The 12,555-nt window shown below is 47.3% G+C and overlaps 1 protein-coding gene across 1 annotated transcript in view; it reads left to right on the top strand.

The window, feature by feature from the left end:
* Hs3st3b1 (heparan sulfate-glucosamine 3-sulfotransferase 3B1) overlaps positions 1–11,709 on the top strand; it is a 42,050-nt gene extending 30,341 nt beyond the window's left edge. Inside the window, exon 2 of the mRNA XM_004663110.2 lies at positions 7,845–11,709. Coding sequence (XP_004663167.1) covers positions 7,845–8,463 — 619 coding nt within the window. The 3' untranslated portion in view covers positions 8,464–11,709. The remainder of the gene's footprint in view (positions 1–7,844) is intronic.
* Positions 11,710–12,555: the final 846 nt, after the last annotated feature.

The raw sequence follows: 12,555 nt of genomic DNA, 5'->3' as shown, positions 1-12,555 counted from the left end.
CTTCCTTCATTTTTATTTTTATTTATTTATTTGAGAGAGACAGAGTTAAGAGGCAGAGAAAGAGAGAGGGAAGGAGAGAATGGGCAAGCCAGGGCTTCTAGCCATTGCAGATGAACTCCAGATGCATGTACCACCTTGTGGATCTGGCTTATGTAGGTCTTGGGGAGTTGAACCTGGGTCCTGAGACTTCACAGATAAATGCCTTAACCAGTAAGCCATCTCTCCAGCCTTTTTTTTTTTTTTTCTTTTTTTAAGGCAGGGTCACACTTTACAAGTCAGGCTGTTCTCAAACTTAAAGTCCCGCCTCAGCCTTCTGAGTACTGGGATTACAGGTGGGTCACCACCTCTGTGTCCCCTTCCTTCTATAATGATTCTGAGTATACAGATAGTGATTTTACGCAGGTGTATGCATCCATCAGCGGAAAAAAAAAAAAATTCCATGACGGGGTCCCGGGCCACAGATGCCCCAGCACAACAGCTTCCCAGTTTGGCTACACAGGACAATCATCAAACAGATTCCAGTGTGGAGCCCTACCCAGCCAGGGCCTGCTTCCATGTGCCTGGGCGGGAGCCTAGGCAATTAGTTCTTGTCGTAAGCAGTCAGGGTTGCTCTAATAATGCATCCTGGGGTCAAATCTGGCTGTCTGGGAGGACTTCACATGGCTTTCTGGTGAGCATCTTCAAGCCAGGTCAAAGCCTGAAGTGCCTCTCCAAGCCCGCCTGTCTCTCAGCATCCTGCTCTGTGGCCCAGCTCTTCAAGGTCATGGTGTCTCTGAAGGTTCACTGTGCTTGCCAGCCCCAGGCCGCAGTGGGTAGGATGGCAAGCCTGCCTTACCCTACAGGACTAATTGGAGAAGTGGCTCTTTTTTGCTCTCGGTCATACTGCCTCTGACCAGCATGCATGCTGGTGGACTCAGGCTGTCCTTGGGGACTGTCTGGAGAGATACGGGTGGCAGCATGTCTTGCTTAGCCTTGGATTGAGATGACCTGCACGATCAGCTTCACAAGCATATCTTAGTAGTGCGTGCCAGGTTTCTATATGTCCTGTGTCCAGAGAGGCATCCCTTCTTGTCTGTGCCCGTGTGGCAAGGGTGGGAGAGGGCGAGAAGGGCTGGGCCAGGGCTGCTGGAGGGCAGAACTGTTATAACAATTGGTAATTTTCTAGATGATATAAATGCAAGTAACAATGGGAATATGTGAACCAAAGAGGTTTATTGTTTCGAAATCTGACTCCTATTTGAACAATTATGATCAGAGTAATTTGATTAGCTCTGAAATACGTGCCATTAAGATCCTAATCTATGAAGCAGAGGAAAACATACAGGTATCTAGAGAGACATTCACAGCCCTGTGTGCGCTTGATCTGATTAAAGACACAAGAAGGGCCAGGAAGGAGAGGACCCTGAAGGATGGGAAACAGAGTCGCTGCTCTATGACCCGCTGGTGGCCAGGTTCCATGCGGCACCCTCTCCACTCCAGCCTCAGTTTCCTCATTAGAAAGTTGGGTATGATTATGCCTGCCTCAAAGGCTTGTAGAGAGGAATTAGATCAGATAATGTGTGTGAAAGTTTCCTTGAGAGCTCCAAAGAGCAGTATAATTATTAGCTATGATTATCCATTTGAAAAACTGGCTTTCATAACAAGCGGCTCAATTACCCTATGTGATGCGTTTCTGTAGAGGCCAGCCTGGGGCTGGGGTGGCTGGGATTCATAAGCAACCACCTGCAAGGGTACGTATTGTCCTTGGACGCCACCTCATCGTTGCTCCTCTGAGTCACTGTCAAGCTCACAGAGAATAAAGTAGGTGTGTGTGTGTGTGTGTGTGTGTGTGTGTGTGTGTGTGTGTGTATACAGAGAGTGGAAGAGAAGGATTCTGGGAGCTGCTGGTGGCTGTGGAGTTGGGTTGGGGTAAAAGGACACCTCCAGTGGAAGAAAGGGACTTTCCAATAATTCTCTAGAAAGTTCCATATGAAGAGTTCTTCATGTACTTCTCAGGTGGTAGTGTTGTGTTCCCCTTGTAGTAGGACCAAGATTTGCTGGTAGACCAAACTTCAGCCAGGCATCTGAGCCTTAAGCTAGGCCCCACCTGTGCACATGGTTGTAAAATCCACTTTTAGCATAGAAGCACACTATCTGTTCTGTAAGACCCTCTCACCCCTACCCCTTTGATCACTTTCAATATCTTATCAGTTCCTCTTCCTTCCCCTCTCCCAAGGTAGCACTTGGTTTCCCTGGCGTGACTTCAGTCTTGGTAGGTGGGATTCACCAGTATCCCTTTACTTAGCCATGATGTTCCTTCTGGTCATTTTAAAAAATTTTTATTTTATTTTACTTATTTATTTGAGAGCGACAGACACAGAGGGAAAGAGACAGAGAGAGAGAGAATGGGTGCACCAGGGCTTCCAGCCACTGCAAACGAACTCCAGACGCGTGCACCCCCTTGTGCATCTGGCTGACATGGGTCCTGGGGAACTGAGCCTCGAACCAGGGTCCTTAGGCTTCACAGGCAAGCGCTTAACCACTAAGCCATCTCTCTACCCCCCTTCTGGTCATTTTTCATGCACTGACTGCCACCCTGCTTTTTGGCTCTGCTTTCTGCTTGCCTTATTGTACTTGAAATTGAAGCTAACCTCTTGCTTGCTATGAGACTTCATTGCAGACATCATTGTTGTGGCTTCTATATCTATCATGATGGGTGTGAACAGTGTTCCTTACAATGACTTAGCTACTGTCATTGGGTTATGTTTGTTTTCTATATCAGATGGGTCCCTGGAGGTGTGCTGGGGGAAATGACTGGTCTCTTGGAGCTCATGCCCACTATAATGAGCCCTGAAGTCTGCAGAGAGGACTCTAGGGACATTTAGTGGACTTAGCCTGTGTGGAGAACCCAGTTGCAGATCTTGCCTCTGATGGCCCACTGTCTTCACCAAGCACATCAGGAGAGCTTCCTCGACATCTACTAGGCCAAAGAGGAGGAATGGCCTCACCATAATCACCACAGCAGGTCCCCTGGATCCATTATTTTAACAAGCATCAAAGAAAACCCTGAGGCAGAGGAGTGCTCAGCTCTGAAACGTCTCTATCACCCTTCCAGTGCTCAGCATCCCTTGGTGGAAAGAATGTAAGAGCCACAAGAAGGGTAGGACTGCTTACAATGCACTCTTCCAGACACAGAAATGGCCTGTATATCCATGACCTCACAGTGTCTGGCACCTACACAAGACCAGTATAATAGGAGGAAAAGATGAAGACATCAAAAATAAAAAGAAAAAGAGACTTATTGAGAGGGGGAGGGAATAGGATGGAGAGTGGAGTTGCAAAGGAGAATGTGTGTGTGGGGATTACTATGGCTTATTGTATCATGGAAGTTGTCAATAAAAGAGAGGGGGGGGGAATAAGTAAGTCCTGAGGCTTGATAAATGCTCTTTGAGGCAGCTCAGACCATCCTGAGGAGAGGGGTCCTACCAGAGTCAGTGGTCCATAGTGTTCTAGGGAACCAGCATTGACCAGGTATGGTAAACCTGTTCCCAGCTCACTGGGTCTTTGTTTATAGTGAATCTCCCATTTCCTTTTGCTTGGTCATATTACATGGTTTCCTTGTCACAGTTACCAGTTGAGCCATTTTGTCCAATTACTACCAAGCCCTTTTTTATGGATGTTGAGGTTCTAAGAGGGTTGTGAACTCCAAGCAGTGAGAGCAGATCTGAGTGTACAGGAAGTCAAGCCCCCTCCTCATTGCTCCCTGGGGTGGGTTGGGGTGGGTAGAACCAAGAGAGTGACTGGTCCGCTGGGTGCCGATTCTCCTTCCTTATATCTTTGCAAGATCCTGACAGCAGAAGGTTGAGATGCAAAGTTCATTTCCAGAAGGAATGTGGAATGGCCATGGCCATCTTTGGTTGATACCATGTTCCAAGTGCCAGTGGGGTACCAGTTTTGTTACCAAGATGAGCTTTTCTATTTCTCTGAAAACCACTGAAGGGGACACCGTCCTTGCTGTCAGTGTTTGTGAGGAAAATGTAGAACACACAGGCTAAGTGACCTCTCCAGGCTAACACACCTCAGTAAACGGTGGTCCCAAGAGCCACATCGGTCTGGGCCACACTTCAAAGTCCATGCTGGGTGAATGAGTCTCTGAAGACAGACCGGGTGTGCACCCTTCATAGTGGCCCTGGACAATTGTGGGAATTGGATTGTATTCAAATATGGCCCTTGTGTTTTCCTTCAGAGTACCAACTGCTCACAAGCTGTCCAGTTGCAGGTGGCTCAACACAGGGAGAAGGCCTGGCCTGTATCTGAGTCAACCAGCTTTTCTGACAAATACAAAATAAGTTGAGAGCCGGGACTCTTAAATCCTTGATCACCTTAGCCTGTTGGTGCGGCAACGCTGTTGTAAGTGGCTAATGGGTAAAGTGGGTCAATCTGGCCTTAATGCCCTGCAGAGCTGGCCGCAGGGCTGCAGGAGCCTCCCTGTGCTCTGTGCTTGTCCCCTGAAGGAGCCCTTGCTCTGGGAGACACACCCTTTATAAGCTCATGAAATAAATGGTTTATTAAAACTGTGCTCTAATTATTGTTGAGTGCATTAAGATGTTTTAAGGCTGGAAGTTTAAAATGTTGGGCTGTGAAGCAAATATCTCCTAAAAAATGGGATGTAAAAATTATTTTCTTTTTTTTCCACAAGTGAGCCCAGGTGAGAATCAGTTAAAAAAAACTCTACCCCATAGCTAATAGGTGATTTTCGGTGTGTGTCCAGTTACTATTACATCTCCTTTTAATGTAACCACACTGGTTAAATACACAAATACATTTAATTTTAGTTCTACCACGGGCCCTAAACTGTGTATTGTGAAATCAGACGTGGTGAACAGATGTCAGACATGTTCTCAGCAGGTTGTGATCACTGATTGTTTTAATCCTCATTAAACTCCCACAGGGTAGGTATTGTTATCTCCACCCTCACAGATGAAGAAAAGACACGCAGAGAAATAAATCCTTCAAGGTGATGAGCAGCAGAGCCAGAAGTTGAACCCAGGCAGGCCCTGGCCCACATTATTTAACTGTTAAGCTAAACCATTTCAACTCTTCCATCCTCATTTAATTTTCTTAAATGAACACAGATGGAATTATTTGAATTTCATATATTAAAGTACTTAAGCTCAGAGAGGTTAAATAACTCATCTGGTCACATAGCTAGTAAGTGCTGGAAAGGGATTCAAAGCCCAGCTCATCACACTAAAGCTCATACACTTAGTCCCTACTATTTGGGGTTACCAATCAGCCAGGCCACTTATCCATCATTGTTTCCACATATATTTAGTGGACACCTGCTGTGGTTCTCTGCACCATGTTAGGTTCTAGGCTGGGACCCATGATACCACAGCTTCTGCTTTCATGGAACTTTTCTAAAACTGCCCGCACATGTGGACGTCTCTCATCATGGGACACATCATCACCAGCACATTTTCTGTATCCTTTAGTTTGCCACCTGTAGGTAGCAGAATCTTAACCCAAAGGCACAATGTGTGTGTGCCGAACATCTCCCCACATCCAACACCCTCCCTCTCCTGGGCTTGTCGGATTCTTTCTTTCTAGTCTTCCCACCTCACCTTTGCTTGTCTGGTTCACTGATGTTATCTCTGCTCCGTCAAGCCCCCTCGGAGTTTAGAGGGCTGGAGGGATAGCTTAGTGGTTAAGGCGCTCCCCTGTGAAGCCAATGGACTCATGTTCAACTCCCCAGGTCCTAAGTAAGCCAGACGCACAAAGTGACACAAGGTCGCGCATGTGCACAAGGCGCTGCAGGCATCAAGAATTTCATTACGCCGAGCGTGGTGGCGCACGCCTTTAAATCCCAGCACTCGGGAGGCAGAGGTAGGAGGATCGCCATGAGTTCGAGGCCACCCTGAGACTACATAGTGAATTCCAGGATTCCAGGTCAGCCTGGGCTAGAGTGAGACCCTACCTCAAAAAACCAAAAAAAAAAAAAAAAAAATTTCATTACAGTGGTTGGAGGTCCTGGCATGCCAGTTCTCCTCCTCCCCTGACCCCTCACATTAAAAAAAAAAAAAAAAGGCAGTCTTCTAGGCTTGCTCAGACAAAAGTATGGAGTGTGGACTGGCGGGACCACAGGCTGCTGAGTGTCAGATGGAGGACTCTGTCCCGCCAGCCTCAGTTTAGCAGCGACTATCGCTTAGTCATATAACAGAATTTATGGGATAACAAAAATATTGTGAAGTTATTTTATAAGAGTCAGCTATTCCACCTGCCTTTTTTGTTTTTTTGTTTTTCTTTTTACATCCTTTAAAGTCCTTTATTTTAAATTTTCAGTTAGCACAGTCTGTATGCTTTATCTCTATGTTTTTTTTTACGATTAGATACGGCCATATTTTGTTTGTAAACATCACATGTTGGTACCATCCTTTCCCTCCTCCCTGCCCCTTTTCTGAAGAGGCCTTCCTTACTGGGGATGCAGGTCAGCCCCAGGGGGATTGAGAGGCATGCATTATGGGGGCAGCAGACAGTTATGGGGGAGAGGCAGTGTCTCTGTGCAAAATGATGTCCCAACTTGTGGCTCTAACAATCTTTCTGCCCCCCACTCACACAAAATTCCCTGAACCATACTGGGAGCATTTTAAGTTTACTTCAGTGATGGGCACTTAGGAGCACCTAGATGTCTGGTTTGGTAGGTGTTGAGTGTTGTCTGTATCTCCATCACCCTTGTGCTGATATCAGCATAATTAAGAGGGCAGTATTCTTGCTCATTTCCCCAGTTCCTGCTGGGGCCAGGGTGGAGTGTGCTGGGTCATTTATCGCCCCAAGTCCAGTTCCCATTCCAGACTGCTGCAGCTGCCCACACACTGACCGCTCAAGGAACACAGACCAGAGAGGAGGTGGTCCACCTGCCTTTTGATTTCATGTAACCAAGGTGTCAATCATTGACTTGTATAATCAACATGACTTATTGCCAACACAAAACTGATTTCTGATTCAGATATCATATCCTAACCTGTGTTGATTGTAAGTGGCAACAGAACTACCCAATGCTCTTTAAAAAAATTTTTTTGTTTATTTTTATTTATTTATTTGAGAGTGACAGACAGAGGCAGAGAGAGAGAGAGAGAGAAAATGGGCACACCAGGGCCTCCAGCCACTGCAAACGAACTTCAGATCCGTGCGCCCCCTTGTGCATCTGGCTTATGTGGATCCTGGGGAATCAAACCTCGAACTGGGGTCCTTGGGCTTCCCAGGCAAGCGCTTATTCTCTAAGCCATCTCTCCAGCACCCCCCCCCCCAACCACACTGCTCTTTTTTAAAGGAATGTGGGCACAGAAATCTTAGAAATTGTTTTAATGGAATCCATAGTATTTTTTGGAAGCATCTAAAGTTTGTGTCTTGGGGATTCCCATGTGGTGTGATTTTGTCAGTTGAAAGTCGGCCGATGTCACCACATCAGATGCTCCCTGCTTTGTGGCTTATTGGAGCAAAGCCATTTTGCCAAATTACAAAGTGGCTGGACCGGGGATGTTCTTTTTCTGGTGCTGGCGGACATCTGGGCTTGGTGGGCATTTGAATGACATTTATGGGCAACAAAGCCTGAGGGCCCAGCCACGTTTGATGTTAGGGGACGTAATGTAACGGGTGCCTGAGGAGTTTTGGTGGCACATGTGTGGGGTGTGGGAAGTTGGATACGCTTGAATTAAATAAGGCAGAGGTGGCACCCGTAGGGGGAACATTTCGTGTCTGTCCTTCTCCCAGTCCTAACAGAGCCGGGATAGACGCAGGCGCCTTGAGGCACAGGGCCAAAGAGGTACAGCCTTCTGACCCCCAGATTGTTTTCTCTGCTCCCGCAGGGACCTGATGCCCAGAACCCTGGAGGGGCAGATCACCATGGAGAAGACGCCCAGCTACTTCGTGACGCGCGAGGCGCCCGCGCGCATCTCGGCCATGTCCAAGGACACCAAGCTGATCGTGGTGGTGCGCGACCCGGTGACCAGGGCCGTCTCGGACTACACGCAGACGCTGTCCAAGCGGCCCGACATCCCCAGCTTCGAGAGCCTGACGTTCCGGAACCGCAGCGCGGGCCTCATCGACACGTCCTGGAGCGCCATCCAGATCGGCCTGTACGCCAAGCACCTGGAGCCCTGGCTGCGCCACTTCCCGCTCGGACAGATGCTCTTCGTGAGCGGCGAGCGGCTGGTCAGCGACCCGGCCGGAGAGCTGGGCCGCGTGCAGGACTTCCTGGGCCTCAAGCGCATCATCACCGACAAGCACTTCTACTTCAACCAGACCAAGGGCTTCCCCTGCCTCAAGAAAGCCGAGGGCAGCAGCAAGCCGCACTGCCTGGGCAAGACCAAGGGCCGAGCGCACCCGGCCATCGCGCGCGAGGTGCTGCGGAGGCTGCGGGATTTCTACCGGCCCTTCAACCGCAAGTTCTACCAGATGACCGGCCAGGACTTCGGCTGGGACTGAAACGCCGGCCACCCACCCACCCCGCTCAGCTGCGCCACTTCCCACGTGGCTTATCTATTGAGAGAGATTATATGTATGTAAAATGTACAGAAATCTATTTTATAATAATTTATTTTTAATTAATAAGCAATTAATTCACTAAGCTGCCTAGCCACACTCTTCAGAGCGTTAGTGTCAATGATGTGTTAACATTCCAAAGTGTTTTAGCTCAGATGTGTTGTTCTGTCCTTCACAACTATGGTGCTTCCCCCCCTTCCCCTCCCCAGCATATTTAAAAAGAAGAAAAGCACAACTTGAGATTTTTGTTACGGGTATTCTGCGGTCAATTGTCAGCTGATTGACTCCTCGCCTGCTGTCTCCTCAGGTTGGGGGGGTGTCTCAGTTGGGTCCCTATGTCTTTTCCTGCATGTGTACCTGGTTGGAGTAATGAGCCTGCCAGTGATCTCATTTACATAGCAGATTCTTCAGGCATGTGGTGCCAGGGTGGATTTCTCCCACACCCACAAGACGTGGGGCGGGGGACCATCTCCCTTAGGGAGAGATCCACGTTCTTTATTTAGTCTGCATACTTTAGCTTTTCATGTTTGGAGGATGGCCCTGCATCATGCTCCGTCCCGTTCCCTGGCTCACGTAGCAGCTTGAAGTATATGTAAACATTAGTTCCTCTTCCTCGAGTCCCATGCGTGAGACGCATGGGTGCTGCTTTAGAAATAAAGAAATCTCATTTGCACGACAGTGCACCGTGAAATCCTTTCTCCAGGCAGAGAGTTCTGCTGTAGCACACCAAAGAATCCCCCGGGGTTGGCAGAGCTATCGGCACAAACCCCAAGGGGTTGAGTTCCACGGGGACTCAGGTGCCTCTCTTGCCATCAGCATCTACCAAGGTGTTACTAGGTGTAGCTAGATACCAGTGGCACTGAGCAATCGTCTCAGCCTCGATAGGGAGAAAAGACGAAGAGCCCAAGATGACAGGCAACCTGGCGGTGGGAGGGAATCCCTGGCGATGCAGCCGAATGTCTCTCTGGAATTCCTAGCTCATCTCAGAGTGACGGCATGGAATGAAGAGTGGCCCCTGGTAACGACAGGCGGGGAAGCTGGCCCGCGCTTGCAATCGACACTCAAGTCTGACGAGTGTGCAGCTGTCCCCGCAGAAGTGGAGCCTTGGAGGAACGGTTGCCTGCATTGCTGCTTTTGCACCGGCGGCTGTCACCCCAATCTCTGGGTAGAGAAGGCAGTGAGGGTCTTTCATGAGGACTGTTGGGCAGCAGCTGAGTAGCTATGTGGTGGTATCACATAATGATATATTTTAGCTACTCCTCCGTTTCCTAAACCAGAATGCTTCCATTCCAAAAGAATTGCTCGTTATCAAGGGAAGGCATGCAGAAGGTCAAAATGGCAGCATTGTGACATTTACAAAGATTTCTGTTGTGTGTTTTTAGTTAAGGATAACTTGACGTGGTAATACCAGTTCCAGGAGAAGAGGAGGAGACAATTCATCTCTACAAACTAGTGAGGCGATGTCGCTTGTCCATCGCCGACATTGTGATAATCTGGTTGTAGCCCAGTTCTAGCGAGCTTTTGCTTGGCAGCCAAGCTTCCTGGGAAGCTCTGGAGTGAGCAAAGTGGCCCCGGCTCCTCAGATGCTTCATTCATTTGTTTTCCTACTGCAGTACTGGAGTTGGAACCCAGGACCTTTCACAGACTAGACAGACACTGTACCACTGAGCTGCAACCCCAACCCATTTCGTAAGAATTTTTGTTTGTTTGTTTTGCTTTTTTTTATTCTATCTATATGAAGTAGTATGTAGTGTGCACTTAGGTTGGCACCATAACTCTAGCATGCTTTTCCATGCTGGCTGCTTGGGTGTGAGGAAACACCTGCACTAAAGTGTGCCCACTGGGGGTGCGTTTTTCAGTTTGGAATGCTGTTTGACATCTAAGCAGGAACACCTCTTCTCTCCCACAGCATGACCTTGCTTGCATTCAAGGGCAGCACCCAAGGCCTTCACTAGACTTGCCTGGTGGTTTTCTGGCTGCTCTTGGGGTCTCATGTGACTCATGATGTAGGGACTGCAGAGAGCTCAGGGACAGCTATCCGGCAAAGGCAGAGGAAAACGTGTGGGACCTTTCCTTCTCCGTCAGCTCCTTGCCCTCCTTCCAAGAGGAACAGCTTTTGTTTGTTTATTCCTTGCTTTAAAATAAAACAGGACATGTGAAGATAGAAGGAGGGTCACTTAGACGTGAGCACTGAAGTAGGGCACAGTCTATTCTGGGTCAAGTCCTTGAATCCAAGCAGATGTAGACAATTAGTGCTGATGCAGCTGAGGGAGTTGTTCAATGTAAGACAAATAAATCAAACACCACGTGTGTCTTCTCACTGGGCTCCAATAGCCTATAGGTCCTTACTGACCCGGACACTGCATCTGCCCCATAATGATACCTCAGCATGTGATAACTGTTACCAGCCTGCATATCCCCTTCTTGGAGAAGTTAGGGAACATGGAAAAGTAAGCCTGGGTCTCTTCCTGTCCTGGCCATTTGCATGGTCACTGAGTTTGCCTTCTGCATTGCTAGATGACAAATAGCAGTCCGTGTCTGGCAGTCTGTCCCACCACCACATGCTTGAGGCTTCTTCAAGTCAAAGGAGAAGGTCTGGTATTCACTGACGCATATTATTCCTTCCAGCATTCTTCCTTTCCTAATTTTAAGACAAAGCTGAACAAAAATAGATTTTATCAGTCCTCTCTGTCTTTGAGGTGTTTGTGTGCAGTGGTCTGCGTTCACTTTCTGTGGTATCTGGAAAGCGTGACTATGGAATATTCTCCTGAATGGTGCAGGAGAAATTGTCTCATGGGAATCATTTGGAGTGCCAGATACACTTCAGACCTTTGGAGACATCTGCCTATAGATCCTACAGGAATGTTCTTCTCACAAAAGGGGGGGATGGGAGGTTAAACTAGAAATCTTTCAGTAGGTATCCAAGATGACACAGAAGTCAATGTCATTTCTTGTTTCGGTTTTTCAGGAAGAATGGCTAATTTAAAAGGTGTGGTTAGATTTTTTTTTCACTTTTGTAACATTAATTTATGTCTGAGTTTTCATTCAACCCAGTAAGATACTTTGCAAATCTTAGTGGTTTTTCTTCTATAACGTGGATGTTAGAATAGCCAATATGTACAAAAAAAATTAAATCAAGTATTTTGTCCTATGTATAACACAAATTAATTTTACACAGAGAAAGATGTTTCTAGGAAAATGAAATTCTAGTAATTCATACTATTTCTTTGTATGAAAAAATAAAATATATTTTACCAACTTGTGGGGACATTCGTATTTTATCTTGTGTGGCAGAGGGAGAAAGTAGCAATACTTTATTTGATAACTGATTACGTATGCACACACACACACACATATATATACACAGTCATTCTGAGGTAGAGCTGTTCTTTTTCAGATCATTTATTTATTTATTTGAGAGATAAAGTGGCAGAAGAAGAGAGAGAAAGAGAGAATGGGCACACCAGGGCCTCCAGCCACTGAAAACGAACTCCAGATGCCTGTGCTACCTTGTGCATCTGGCTTACATGGGTTCTGGTGAATTCAACCAAGGTCCTTTGGCTTTGCAAGCAAGTGCCTTACCACTAAGCCATCTCTTCAGCCCTTAAATACTTTATTTATTTGAGACAGAACAAGGCAGAGGAAGAGAGAACACTTTTTTTTTAAATATTTTTTGTTCATTTTATTTATTTGAGAGTGACACAGAGAGAGAGAGAGGCACATAGAGAGACAGAGAGAGAATGGGTGTGTCAGGGCTTCCAGCCACTGCAAATGAACTCCAGATGTGTGCGCCCTCTTGTGCATCTGGCTAACGTGGGTCCTGGGGAATTGAGCCTTGAACCGGGGTCCTTAGGCTTCACAGGCAAGTGCTTAACCACTAAGCCATCTCTCCAGCCCACTTTTTTTTTTTTTTTAAGAGAGAATCTCAAGCTGTAGCCCAGGCTTATCTGGAATGTACTGTGTATCCCAGGCTGACCTCAAACTCACAGCAATCCTCCTGCTTCTGCCTCCTATGTGTGGGAAGTATAGGCATGA

This window comes from Jaculus jaculus, chromosome 12 (assembly GCF_020740685.1).
Source record: "Jaculus jaculus isolate mJacJac1 chromosome 12, mJacJac1.mat.Y.cur, whole genome shotgun sequence".
NCBI classification, from domain to species: Eukaryota; Metazoa; Chordata; class Mammalia; order Rodentia; family Dipodidae; genus Jaculus; species Jaculus jaculus.
This window is presented reverse-complemented; position numbering and strand designations above follow the sequence as displayed.